Below are 12,885 nucleotides of genomic sequence, written 5' to 3'. Positions count from 1 at the left end.
GAAGAGGCAGCCGGTCAAATGGAGCAAGAAGATTAGGAAGACGCCATGAATGAGAAGAAGAAGACGGGAAGAAAGAGAAGAGGGAGGAGAAGAGGCAGCCGGTCAAATGGAGCAAGAAGATTAGTAAGACGCCATGAATGAGAAGAAGAAGACGGGAAGAGAAAGAAGAGGGAGGAGAAGAGGCAGCCGGTCAAATGGAGCAAGAATATTAGGAAGATGCCATGGATGAGAAGAAGAAGACGGGAAGAGAAAGAAGAGGGAGGAGAAGAGGCAGCCGGTCAAATGGAGCCAGAAGATTAGGAAGAGGCCATGAATGAGAAGAAGAAGACGGGAAGAGAAAGAAGAGGGAGGAGAAGAGGCAGCCGGTCAAATGGAGCAAGAAGATTAGGAAGACGCCATGAATGAGAAGAAGAAGACGGGAAGAGAAAGAAGAGGGAGGAGAAGAGGCAGCCGGTCAAATGGAGCAAGAAGATTAGGAACACGCCATGAATGAGAAGAAGAAGACGGGAAGAGAAAGAAGAGGGAGGAGAAGAGGCAGCCGGTCAAATGGAGCAAGAAGATTAGGAAGACGCCATGAATGAGAAGAAGAAAATGGGGAGAGAAGAAGAAGAAAAAGAAGAAGCCGGTCATATGGAGCAAGGAGCTGTGGCTTAAAACAGTGCTAACACGAGACGAAGCAGAGAGAGGGGATACGATGCTGAGGGGATACGATGCTGACTAACAACCATATTTTTATTACACATTCGTCAGTTTTATACATCTCTTTCGTACAAAAAAAAGAAGAAAAAGGAAAGATAGAGAATCACAAAAAACACAAGATAGAAATGCGGCAGAAGATTGTGCATTCACGCACAGATAATCAATTTCGCTGTGGCAAAGTGCTATTGTTTCGTGTTACCGCTGTTTTTAGCCACAGCTCAAATTTCCACCCTGTTGGAGCAAAGAGATTCGGAAGACGCCAAGACGCGCCGAATCGCTGATTACACTATATGGTTTGAAGTCACTGCATCGGCGACGCGTATTGCCATTCCCCGGAAACTGCAGCAACGGAAGTTCCGAGTGCGTCACTAAAAATAAACATAATAAAAAGGAAGTTAATAAAGCTGTATGTTTTGTTGAGTATACAATGTAGTACATAAACTAAAATGCAAACGCAATAAAATAGTTTGCTGCATTAAAATTGCTTGCAGTAATACTCTGATCATTCCAGTTGCGTCCGTCGCGCCATCTTTGGTGCGTTGAATCAAAACCAATAAATGCGCATTTAAAGCCCGTACATCCCGTCGAGCCTTAAAGGGCCCATGAAAAGCTTGAAGCCGTGCTTAAGAAATGCGCACGAGCGGTCGGCGTGCCTTCAGTAGTCAGCAAAGCGCAAAAAAATTTTAGGCTAACATCTTTAATAGCGCAGATATTCCAGATTTAAAATGACGCTCCTCCTCTCCCGTCACTGTAGCCCTCAACTCATACACGCCGATGCGCCGGCCAAAAAAAAAAAAAAGAAAATGTCCGGGCCGACGCCCCGCCCATAATGCGTCACGAAGTGACGCCACCGACTCTCGGTTTGTTTACTTCCGGTAGGGCTCCGATTTCTTCCCCTTCGTGTTTGCGGCGGTTCGCGTGTCGGTAGCCATGGATCGCATGGATCCCGAGCTCGAAGCGAGGCTGCGTGAAGCCGCTGCCGAGCTGGACTTTGATCCATATGATTATACTCCGTTTCGTGATCCGCTAGCAAGCGACGACAGCAGCACGCCATCGACTGGCCCTTCTGAGCCACCCGCTGGCAACGGAGACGACGGCCTACCATGGTGCGTTCCGTGGCGCACGCGCCACTGCACATAAGTTATTACAACTTTCTTATTTCACGAAATGCCGTTTCGTGTTTGCTTCGCGGCCTTTTCACATTTTACTTATGCGCAGGTGCCGCTGCGGCCGCTGCGAAAGCATGCCCACACCTGAAGAAGATGTGTGCTGCCGCAGCATGCCGGAGGTGCTGGTAGTGTGCCAGCAGGACGGCGGCTGCATTACGATCCACCCAGCGTTCCAAAGCGTGTGCCTAACGCCCGAAGTCCTTCGGGCTGTGCACATTGCACTAGAGGAGGAGGGAGCGAACATCGATGGAGACGGAGATGTAAACAAGTAGGTAGTGCGGAAGCGTCAGGTGACAGATTCGCATTATTGTTATTTTTTTTGTGTGTATGATCCGTTTACTGTAAAGCGTGGTATTTTCAGGCAGCACCGCTTCATAGCCTACCGCTTGTTTACCATGTGGATTTGGGGCAGGCTGGGCGAAGGCAACAGGGTGGTCCTGCCAGCCTGCGTCGTTTGCCGGGTTCGGCGTGAATTTCCGTCGGCGAGCTACGTGGGATTCAGGCACCCTCCCCTTTAATCTCAGGTGATTGTCGCTTCACTGCATGCTGTATTCTAAACTTTATCACGTGTGCCAGGCGCACTGCTTCGAGTGGTGCATGGAAGTGCGTTTATTTTTAAGGTGGAAAAATAGATAATGTTATTTTATGAACGCCAAGTTATGCACTGCGTCAAGTGTCTGTTTTGTGGCACTGTTTAAGAACAGACATCTCATTCCTCTAAAGTGCCAGAACTTGTAGATATCTAAGCAAGAAAGGTGTAGAACTGTTAGTTCTACACCTTTCTACACATCCAAAAACAATCCAGAATGGAGGACAACGCTGAGCATCGCCAAGTCTGCTTGAGCACATGCTTCCAAGCATCTACCATAAACATTCATTTATTTGGAATGGAATTTTATGGAAAAAAAAAATTAAAATCGAAACACAGAATGCTTGTGCCGAGGCAGCACAAGCATTCTGTGTTTTGATTGATACCGAGTGTGTGAGTGCTCAATACTGACACAATGAAATGAGTGCTTGAAGGTTTGTTTATTGATACTCCTAGCCGTGAATACATGACAACAGATCGCAGAATACATCCGTTCCAGCAGTGGAGTAATACAGGTGAAGCACAGATCAAACCACAACTCTTGTTCCTGCATTTGCTGATCTGAATTATTAATTTGAATTTATTTACAGTCTAATACGCTTACAGAGTGTTACATTTCTTATCTCCAAGCTGCAGTAATAGCTGGTCCCTTTCAGGTGTGTTTGCCAAAGTGTATTGGCAGCACTGCATATTTTCAAAACGTTGTGCAGGTTCAACCGTCCTTGAACCAAATTTCATGAGCGTTAGCCATTGGCCGCAGTCACAGTTGCTGCTTCCACTTCGATCTTGGCTCGCTTGCACTCTTGCTGAGCTTTTTGGCAATGGGCTAGTCTGGCTTCTCTTTGTTCAATGGTCTCGGCAGGCTGTCTGGCACGGTTGCAACCTCCGTCTATAGTGAGGTGGCGTATGTGCATGGTGTATTTCCGTAAGTTTAATGAAGGAGAAGGAGTAGATGAAACATTAAGACGATGATCATTGTAGCGCACGAAGATGTCTTGCAATTAGAAATTGATGGAGGCGATGTTTACTGTACAATGCGAAAGTGTGTTGTAGTTTTACTACGAGGTGTGATAGGTTGTGGCAATAGCATAGTGCTCTCATGTCTAAGCTATAAAGATGACATTGTTTGCTGCACAGCGTGAGAGTTCAAAGTCAACATTGCATTCACTTTGAGGTTTGTGCACGGGAGAAGTAGAGCGAATGCTCTAAAAGCTTTATTTTAGCTGTCTCGGCTATGACCAGCTGTCATGCCTGGACATAATCCCCTATTTCTTGATTATCAGCTGTATCTAACTGTGCATTACATCGCTCTCCTTTCACAGTGAATATATGTACACAAATTCTGCCAGCTAAGGTAGCCACTGCTTCTCATTTTGTGGCCTGTACCGCAGGAATCACTTAGTTGGGCTGGGAGACCTTGTCATTGCCTGTTCTAATATTTATCCCTGTGGCATTTTATAGAGCCAGGAGCTTCTTTCATAATTCATTCATTTGGCACTGTTGATAAGGATGTTTTTAACTTGTTCTCTTGCAATTTCTGGGGCCTGAACTTTGTCGACAGCTTGGCTTGTTATCTTGCTTCCTTGAGATCTGTGAATATGTTTCTAGTTTTTACTGTCGCTTTTCTATCCGCATATCTCCTCTTCTGTGGCTTCTTTCCATGGTCGCTTTTTCCAGTGTTGGTGTTTACATTTTATTCATCTGTGCAGGATAGTCAAAGGAAAACGAAAGGCAGTATAGAACAGAGCACCAGATAGAAGGAACAGAACTGAAGAATTTACAGCTTTGCAGAAAAAGACCACAATGAAATTTGCAAGGAGAGAAGAAGGGAGCACTTATCCAAGGGGAAGAGGTCACCTGCCTTGGGGCAGAGCATTCCGACCATAGGTGTGTGATGGTGGGCTGTCGGCTTTGACGGTTCCAAGCGGCCTCCACTGGCTTCTGCTTTGGTTATGTGGGCTGAGGCATTCCCCGTCTACGGTACGAGCAATGCACTTTGCAACACACTCTCATGCTGTGCAGTAAGCATCATTCTCTTCATCAAGTTCAAACTACAACATACTGTTCAGCTTTGCGGCAAACATTGTGATCTTCATGAAGTACCATCTGCACCACTCCTTCATTTAACGTGGGTAAATATGGCATACACGTACGCCATCTGGACGAGTGCGGCCGAGGTTTGCTAGCGTAATGTCGGACCAATTTAAGCAGTGTGACATAATTCGCAGTGCTTTCACATTACTGCACCTAAGCAGAATTGAGTGCAATTTCTTTTGGAGGGGGGGGGGGGGGGGGAGGGAGCAGTTCTTTTCACTGCACTAGAGTATGCAGGTTGTGCCACAAATTTTTCTCAAAGTTGGCAAATTCCATGAATTCTTGCAGCTCATTGACCTTTTTGTAATTTTTGTAATTTTTTAGCATATGTAATACCTTCCCTGCAGTTTTGGTCTGTTCTATATTGTCACAAACACCGCCTTAACGATTAACAGAGGCGCGGGATCCCCTTTACGGTTACCCGTCGTCCCTCTATGAGGTTTGAGAACACAGTTAAAAGTTAGGCCGGTCAAGCAGTGAAGTGCGTGTGTTGGTGTGTGATCAAGGAATAAATTTATGCGTCACTTTTTTAACACACAATGGGAACATATATAGGTAGTAGTCCAAATTACACTGCATAAAAAAAAATTAATAAAACACCAGGACATCATAGTAATAAAAACGACTCAATAAATGACAAGAGAAAAAAACGACAATGAACAAACGCTGCGATAAAGAAGACTATAAAATAACAAAGCAAGTATTCCAGAGATAGTAAGTAAGGGCGAGAGTTACACAAAAACACAGCGTGAAATACTAAGCCAGGTCAAGGTTTAAGCAAAGGCAAAAAGAATATTCAATTAACCGACAGTCTGTAGCAAAACGGATTCTCACAGCCTTCTTATCTAATGAGGTATCGTAATCGCAGCGTTGGTCGGTAGCGGCGGCCGTACAGGGAGTGGGGACAAGTTGGTCGTGGGCTCGGTGAAAAAAACAAGGCACTTTCCTGGAGCAAGCAGCCACGAGAGTAAACTTTTTTGTATAGCAGGCCATCACATAGGCATAGGCAAAACTGGCTGTTCGAGGTTGGGTCTTGAGCAGCAGCTAAGAACGACTCCAGATGCTGATCGGTGTGTTCCTCGGTTCAAAAGGTATGAGTATTTGGAAATCTCTGAGATAAAGCAGTGACGTAATGATCAAAGTTGTCCGCGTCGCATTCCGTCGTGGCAGGTGGCAACCAGGAGAGGCAGTCTCCATCTGCGTGCCGTCGGCCACTTTTGTATGAAATGCTGTAGTCGTATTCTTGCAAGCGAAGTGCCCAGCAGGCTAGGCGACTAGACGGATCACAGAGATTGAGTAGCCAGCATAGGGAATGGTGATCGGTTACTACTACGAAAGGCTCTCCGTACAGGTAGCAGCAAAACCGCTGCACGGCGAAAACAACCGCGAGACATTCCTGCTCGGTGATGCACAGCTAGTACACTGCAAGTCATGTACTTTGCGCTGTAGCCTGGCGAGTCACAGCGACCATCCCCTGCCAGGTCTGTTGTTGTCCCTACAAGCTCACTAGCAAGTTCTGCTTGCCTTTGCTGAAAAAGCTGCAAAGAAGGAGATGTTCAATTTAGAGGCTACAAACTTGCAGTCATGTGGTTGCCTTAATGCATGTTAGGATGAGGGGGGTAGGTTTCAAATGCTGCATTGCTTTTCACTTTTCTCACAGCACATTTACTAAAAAAAAAAAATTGCAAAAATTATGCCTTCAGTACTAGAGCATGCAGCTGGTCTATTAAACATGTAGCCAAAGGCAACAGAGATGTGCAGTAGCAGAGGCATTGCACTGCAATGCCTCTGCTGTTGCATATATGCTGCATTTTATATGTTTTATATGTTGCATTGTAGCTTCAAGTTGTTGTCATGAAAGGATGCGACATCTAGTTATCGAGTTAATGACATATACTTTGACTTGAATGTTGTATGAGAGATATCCTTATTGTCAAACCTCATTTCTGGCAGGTAGCAAGTATGCCCGTTGGTAGTTGTAGTAGGTCCTATCTGTGATGCCTTGCACCCCAATGGATTGCAGGAACCGAAGAACTGAAGCTATACCGCAGCCAGAGAACAAGATGCCTGCAGCCAGGAGGACATTTCTTGCTGCCTTTCCTTCAGCCAGTGGTTGGCTTTTCCAGAGGAAAGAATGCTGCAGTGAGCATGTCCCCTTCACAGTCACAAGGCTTCCCGCTATGCTAAAGTAAAGGGTTCTTCTTTGCCCGCACATTGTTCAGGTCTCAAGAAGCTGCCGCAAGCAACCCTCGAACACAAGGAATTTTCGCTCTTTGTAGAGGGGTTCCTCAATCGCTGACTGGGCCGTTTCGTCCTGATGGTCACTGAAAAAGAAGTGCAGTGATGTCAGCGATTGGTGCCATGTGATTGTTAATATTATGAACTAATACGTAGCAGCCGTGGATGTTCATCTCGGAATGTCTTGGCTGTAAAATGTGCTAAATAAAGCTGCTGTCAAAGTTTATAGTAGGTATGCATTTTTTTTGTTTCATTCTATCAACAGGGAACAGAAAAATGCCATGGCAAATTAGGTACACTTTAGGGCTACGCAACTTATATTTTTTTCACAACAGAATCAAATATCCTTGTGCATCTTAGTGACTTGTTTAAATATTTGTGCAAAATTAAACTTCAAAGTGCATGTGATGGCTCCGTAGTAGCTCTAAAGACAGCACTAATGTACACTAGGCAGACACAGCATGACCATATTATGTAAGAAAAAATTGCCCTTTTGCTACCTGATGCAACTGTGAATATCCTAACACCACGTCCGAGATTAGTGGTGTGCAAGGTATGTATGAGGCATGGTCTCTATAGACTCATCAAGGCAACATTTGTTGACCCATTGTGAGTATTACCACATCCTTAATCATGTCAAGCCATGCATGAGAGTTATGAACGCTATCATTCGAATGGACTGTGTCACAGGGAGGGTATATTTGAAGGTTTGAATGAGTAAATATGTGACACATAGGTGACGTATTTCGTCAAGTTTTCTTTTTTTTTTTTTGCCTAATGAACAGTGCTTAAATGACAAATTTTCTTGCCTGCCATAGCCAGCAAATGCACAAAAGTGGATGAAAGAAGTTCTGTTCTAACGAGCGGCCAGTGATAGCAGTAACTGGCCAGTGATAGCAGCCTGCCACCGACTTCTCTGGTGGCAGACTTCTTTGTTTGAACCTTGGTGCTGACTAGAGATTTAAGTCCAATAGACACCTGTGTGCCTGGAAAAATTTCATATATTTAAAATTATTTGCAAGCACCCCATCTACGTTTAATGTAATCAATCATATAGCTCTTTAATACATTTTCACAACACTACATCTTTATCAATAATGACTTGCCAACAGAATGGCACTCCCACATTGTGTTGCCACAGTATGCGTGCGAGTAGTTGAAGGCCCCGCTGGTGATGCTTCCTGCAGACAGATATTCATAATTATAATGATGGTTGCAGATTTGAAACTTTTCATGCTTTCATTTTCAGGTGCTGTATAGAGTGAACTGCCCGTAACAAAATGCAAACATTGTCAACTTGCTACACATACACAAATATTCTGAAAGTGGAGAACTGATATGACTAAAAAATTTGCACAGACAAGCTGTAGTTTGTGGAGTTTCAAGAGCCCTGAAAAATTTGGAGGCATGTTAGCAGCACAAACAAAAGACACAGTGCAGGACAGTCGACTAATACACTGTTCCATAAACCAATCCAGCAGCTCATTATTTTTGAACGTCGGGTCTCCCATGTTAATCCAGTTAATATATGTGCTCCGAGTTTCTTATTTTGGTGCACCAGTGCACACCAAAGCCTTGCATCATCCACTAAACAAAATTAACTATTTGAACTCCAAAATAATCTCATCTGTACAGGAAGAGCTACATTTTAATTGCTTCCAGAAGGTGCCTCAAGCGATGATCGAGCTTGTGCATGGAAGCAGACATAACATTTGCACTAATTTGCATAGCTTACTTACTCGGGCAATAGAGCCATCATATGCAATATAATACAAAGCTGTTCAGTACAGTTGAAAATTAAGCATGTACGTACGTCAAAAGACTTGCATCATCCACTGGACAAAATGAACTATCCAAAATATTCTCATCTCTACAGGAAGAGCTGTGGTATTTGGATCACCTCCGGTAGGTGCCTGAAGCAATGGTTGAACACTTAACTAACTACATGAAAGCATAATGACATAGCAACAGTTGTGCTAGTTTATATAGCTTCTAGCAATAGAGCCATCATATATGCGTGCAACATATTCCAAAGTTATATATGTGGCCTAAATATACATAAATATAAATATAAAAGTACATATACATTGTTATTAATACCATAACAGTACTAACCTGTCCAGAGGAAACCTGTGTAGTGCTGAGGTCTTTCGGGCTTCCTGGCGATGATGGTTTGCCATGCTAGGAAAAGAAAGGAAATTTGTGCGTAATCAACATTGTGTTAATGGCAGTTTTATTATTCTGCACATGAATGAGAATGAAAGGAGACAACAGTCTGCAAGTGCAAGGTCATAGGGGATACCTTCTTTTTTTTTTATCTATATACCACATGTTATTTTTCCTTCCACTTGGTATTTAATTATATTTCTGCCTAAAATCGTTACATGACTAATTCTGATCAATATCAACCACAAAAGTATTTAAAAAAAAACCTACATTTACCTTGGACTCTACTGTTGGCTCCTTTCATTAATTGTATCATAACGAGCCAATTTCCCCTTCAATTTTCCGCTTCATGAATGAGAAAGACATGCATATACAGGTGTTAAAAGGCAAAGATCAAGAGTAGACTAAACGCACTGTAAAATAAGCATATCTTTAGGTGGATGGGGGGTGGGGGGGGGATGCAGTTGATCTGTATTGTTATTAGTGTGCTGGTATTTTTTTATTACAAGTCAGGCTTGGTTTATGGGGTTCAACGCCCCAAATTCGACTCAGACGAGGCGCCGCACAGCACTGAGTGACATCGCACAGCACATGTACAGGTGCGGACGTAAGTAAACGGAGCAGCTAGGCTTTTTCAGTCAAATTAAAATAACGCCTTCCTCACTGGAGATCAGGAAATATTTGTCCGTGAAAGGGCACTTGATTCTACTACCGGTCCACGCATACCACGACTACCAGTTTCAAATATGCACCGAGTGAAAAATGAAGAAAAAGCGTGCTCCGTTTACTTTTGTCTGCACCGGTACGCGGGCACCTTGCTTGCGCTTCCGTTGAAAAGCGGCCGCTGTGCCTTGGGCACAGCAGTCGACCACCCTTACCCACTGCACCACCCAGGCAAATTATACTGCGATTGTTGTGATCGCGTACACGTTAGTGTATGTTAATTCATGGTTTCATGTGCGCAGGTCGCCTTATTTTTTTTATTTTTTTTTTTCCTTATCCGCGCGCCGCAGGGCGAGAGCTCCCTTTCATACATTTTGAGCGCCTTAACTTATTGTGGTCCTCCCGCAAGAGCGGTTTGCGCGCAAGGAATCTGCGCCTGCAAAACTTGCGCTAGGCTTCATGCAATTCCATGCGAGACTCCGAGCCATGCTACGCGTGTTTCCACAATAACTCGCAACCCAGAAAACTTACCATTCCAGGGAGAAACTGCGTCGGCAAAGCGTCGGACTTGAGGCGTTGACGTCTCACGTTGTGGCCAGTTTGCTGCGCCAAACTGGGATTATACTGGTATGCGTCACGGGAAAAGTGGCGGCCACAAACTCTGAGCTCCTGGCGCTTGTCCGACGATGACAGCCCGACGCGTTGGAGCCAGCTTTCCCGCGTGACACCTTGCTTTGTAGGGACACGATGTCGCATTATAACATCTTACCTGTCCTCGGCTTTACAGCCAACTACACAGCAATGGTGTTCCAATGCAGACCAGAAAAAAAGCAGCAGCAGTTGGGATCGCGAGATTTCAAGACTGACAACCGGGCAACACGTGCTTTTGCGAGCAGACGAATCTCTCTCGGCCGGAAGTGTTCCGCTTCTATCAAGATGCGCGCAGAATTCTTACCTTTCTTTAATGTACAATAATAACTAACGAATAAAATACTACTTTCAGGAAGAATAGTGCTAATTTTAAAATCTATAATTGCAAAAATTACACGTGACGTCATATGGTCATGGCCAATGATAACGCTAACCCCAATGACGTCGCATGGGCTGGGCGGCTGAAAACGCACGGTGGTGAGTCGCCCAAATCGGCTGCGAGCGGCAATTTTCCAAAATTATTTGTAAATTACAGCTAACACGCAGAGCTTTTTGAATGTGATCTCGATGGTGCATGGTTTTAGTTGTTGTTGTTTTTTTAATTCACAACATTCAAATAAATTACGAGCATATTTTCTGGGGTGTGTTCCCCTTTAGGTTGAATAATGCTATGTTTTCTTTTTTATTCTTCATAATAGCAAGACCAGCCGCGAACACAGCTAGGATGTGACGATATGACAAAGGTTACACTATACAATTACCTTCACCGTAATCAATTCCTGCCTTCAGTGAGTGTATGTTACCTTTAGGTTGCGTTCAGAGACGCCTCTCAGTAATGATCGCTGTTTAACTCACTTTAAACTTATCTAACGGAGTCACGCGGTGCCGACATTCAAGTTAACTTATTCAATGTACCAAAGATGGCGCGACGGACGCCACCGATGTATGAAGCTTTTTACTGTAAGCAGTTTTATTCCAGAAAACTATTTATTAATAATGCACTTAAGTTTCCGTACTGCGCTTCATGCTCGAACAAAACGTAAAGTTGTGTTTTATTTTTTAGTGACGCAACCGGAACTTCCGTTGCTGGAGTTTGCGGGGAACGGCAATACGCATCGGCGAGTCGGACTTCGTGAACAATCCGTTCTGGTAGCTTTCGCTACGCATATCCAGGCCTAACCGAGTTGAGCCGCCATCAATTTTTTTTCTTTATTGCCTGTTTTAGAAAGTACAGAAAAAATACGATGAAGTCGATTAGTGCAGCTTCAACGCTGATGGACTCTTATTATCATCTGGACATCTATCAATGCAACGAGCTCAGCAGGGTTAATTGATTGATTGGCTGGCCTCAGAAACTATGGGACATACCCAGTATATATGGGTGAGTGGCCAAGACACAGGTGGTGAATTGCATAAGACGGAAGTGTTTAAACAAAAAATCAATTCATATTAATAATAAAATAAATGTGAAATATAATTGAATAAATCTAAAATTACGTGATAAATTGAACAAGAGAAATATGGGGGACCTGCGAAGTGCGATATAGAATTCGGAAATACGGTTTTATGCGCGAATTCGCAGATATCGCACATAATGTTTCAAGTTTGCATTTATTGATCAAATGAACAAGTCTCGAAAAGGAAATTGCAGATTTTCAAGCAGAAAATTAAAAACAAAAGCATAGCGCATACTTCTGTTGCTTCTTCCAAACACAGAAGCGCCACTCAAAAAATAACCACAGTGACCACAAGAAGACCTCACTATGCTAGATTGCCCTATCGGGAAGCGTTTGGCGAGGCATGAACTTCGTCCGAGAAATAGGACTCATCCTGCTGTTATGCGCTTTTAAACTCAAGAACTTTAAAAACGAAACCATGGGGGCATGCAAAATGTTTAGCTGTGATAGCGATGAACCTAAGCCGAAACACACCAAAATTGGCCGCCTGCGACGACACGAAGCATATGTTTCATTTTCTTTCCATAACATTTAGGCTTTCTTTTTGTCCTCTTCCTTACATGGTAAAAGTGCGCATGCAGCTTGCACATCGTAGTGCAAAATAATTTGTAATTAAACAGCGCCAGAATAGTTTTCGCGTCACGCGACTTGTATCTGCGAAAATAGGCTCTAGTGGCGACATAAGCATTGCTGTTCTAGGTATTTCCTAATGTTTTCGGTAACAGTGGTGTTTTTGTCATTAGATGATATATCGATGCAAACCAATTTGACTTCTCTTAAGCGTCCCTTTATGTGAAAAAAAAATGCAGTAATCACACGGACATGGTTTAATTAGGAATTTTAGAAAATGAATTTGTTTTTCCGTGTAAAAACGCCAGTCTCATATCGCAAAGGGGGTTAATTTTCTAAATATATATCTTTTCACCACTGGTTGTCGCCATGGTTGGATCGCAGTCAGGCGCACGTATCACACCTCCCCCTCGTTCTTCGTGATTGAGATATTCGAGGCCACGCTTTGTACACCAAATGGTCAATTTTAATATTATTCCCAAGCCCCCTTCCTAATGGTTCTGTATCTTGTCACGCATCGTGTCGCTCTTCTTCTAATTTAATGTCTCTGTCCACGCCGCCCGATTCACTGTCATCCGCGCGTTCTCCT

General features: G+C 43.8%; 1 protein-coding gene across 2 annotated transcripts; it reads left to right on the top strand.

The window, feature by feature from the left end:
* Window positions 1-1,443: 1,443 nt before the first annotated feature.
* On the top strand, window positions 1,444-7,013 carry LOC146205475 (uncharacterized). Of its 2 annotated transcripts, none has more exons than XM_084590170.1 (4): window positions 1,444-1,805; window positions 1,918-2,136; window positions 2,230-2,392; window positions 4,167-4,297. In XM_084590170.1, exons 1-3 carry the CDS (start codon window positions 1,630-1,632, stop codon window positions 2,384-2,386), a joined length of 552 nt encoding a protein of 183 aa, XP_084446296.1. In that variant the 5' UTR covers window positions 1,444-1,629; the 3' UTR covers window positions 2,387-2,392; window positions 4,167-4,297. The 2 variants fall into 2 exon arrangements, with proteins under 2 accessions (XP_084446296.1, XP_084446295.1); XM_084590169.1 differs by lacking the exon at window positions 4,167-4,297 and adding an exon at window positions 6,575-7,013 and having other exon boundaries at window positions 1,448-1,805.
* The last annotated feature ends 5,872 nt before the right edge of the window (window positions 7,014-12,885 follow it).

This window comes from Amblyomma maculatum, chromosome 1 (assembly GCF_055883805.1).
Source record: "Amblyomma maculatum isolate TAMU_Amacu chromosome 1, ASM5588380v1, whole genome shotgun sequence".
Taxonomy (NCBI): domain Eukaryota; kingdom Metazoa; phylum Arthropoda; class Arachnida; order Ixodida; family Ixodidae; genus Amblyomma; species Amblyomma maculatum.
Note: the sequence above shows the minus strand (reverse complement) of the source record. Positions and strands in the feature narration are given on the sequence as shown.

Coding starts and splice junctions, on each gene's coding strand:
- LOC146205475 (XM_084590169.1), top strand. CDS start 1,630: ATGGATCGCATGGATCCCGAGCTCGAAGCGAGGCTGCGTGAAGCCGCT. Junction 1,806..1,917: donor GGAGACGACGGCCTACCATG/GTGCGTTCCGTG, acceptor ACTTATGCGCAG/GTGCCGCTGCGGCCGCTGCG. Junction 2,137..2,229: donor GGAGACGGAGATGTAAACAA/GTAGGTAGTGCG, acceptor TGGTATTTTCAG/GCAGCACCGCTTCATAGCCT.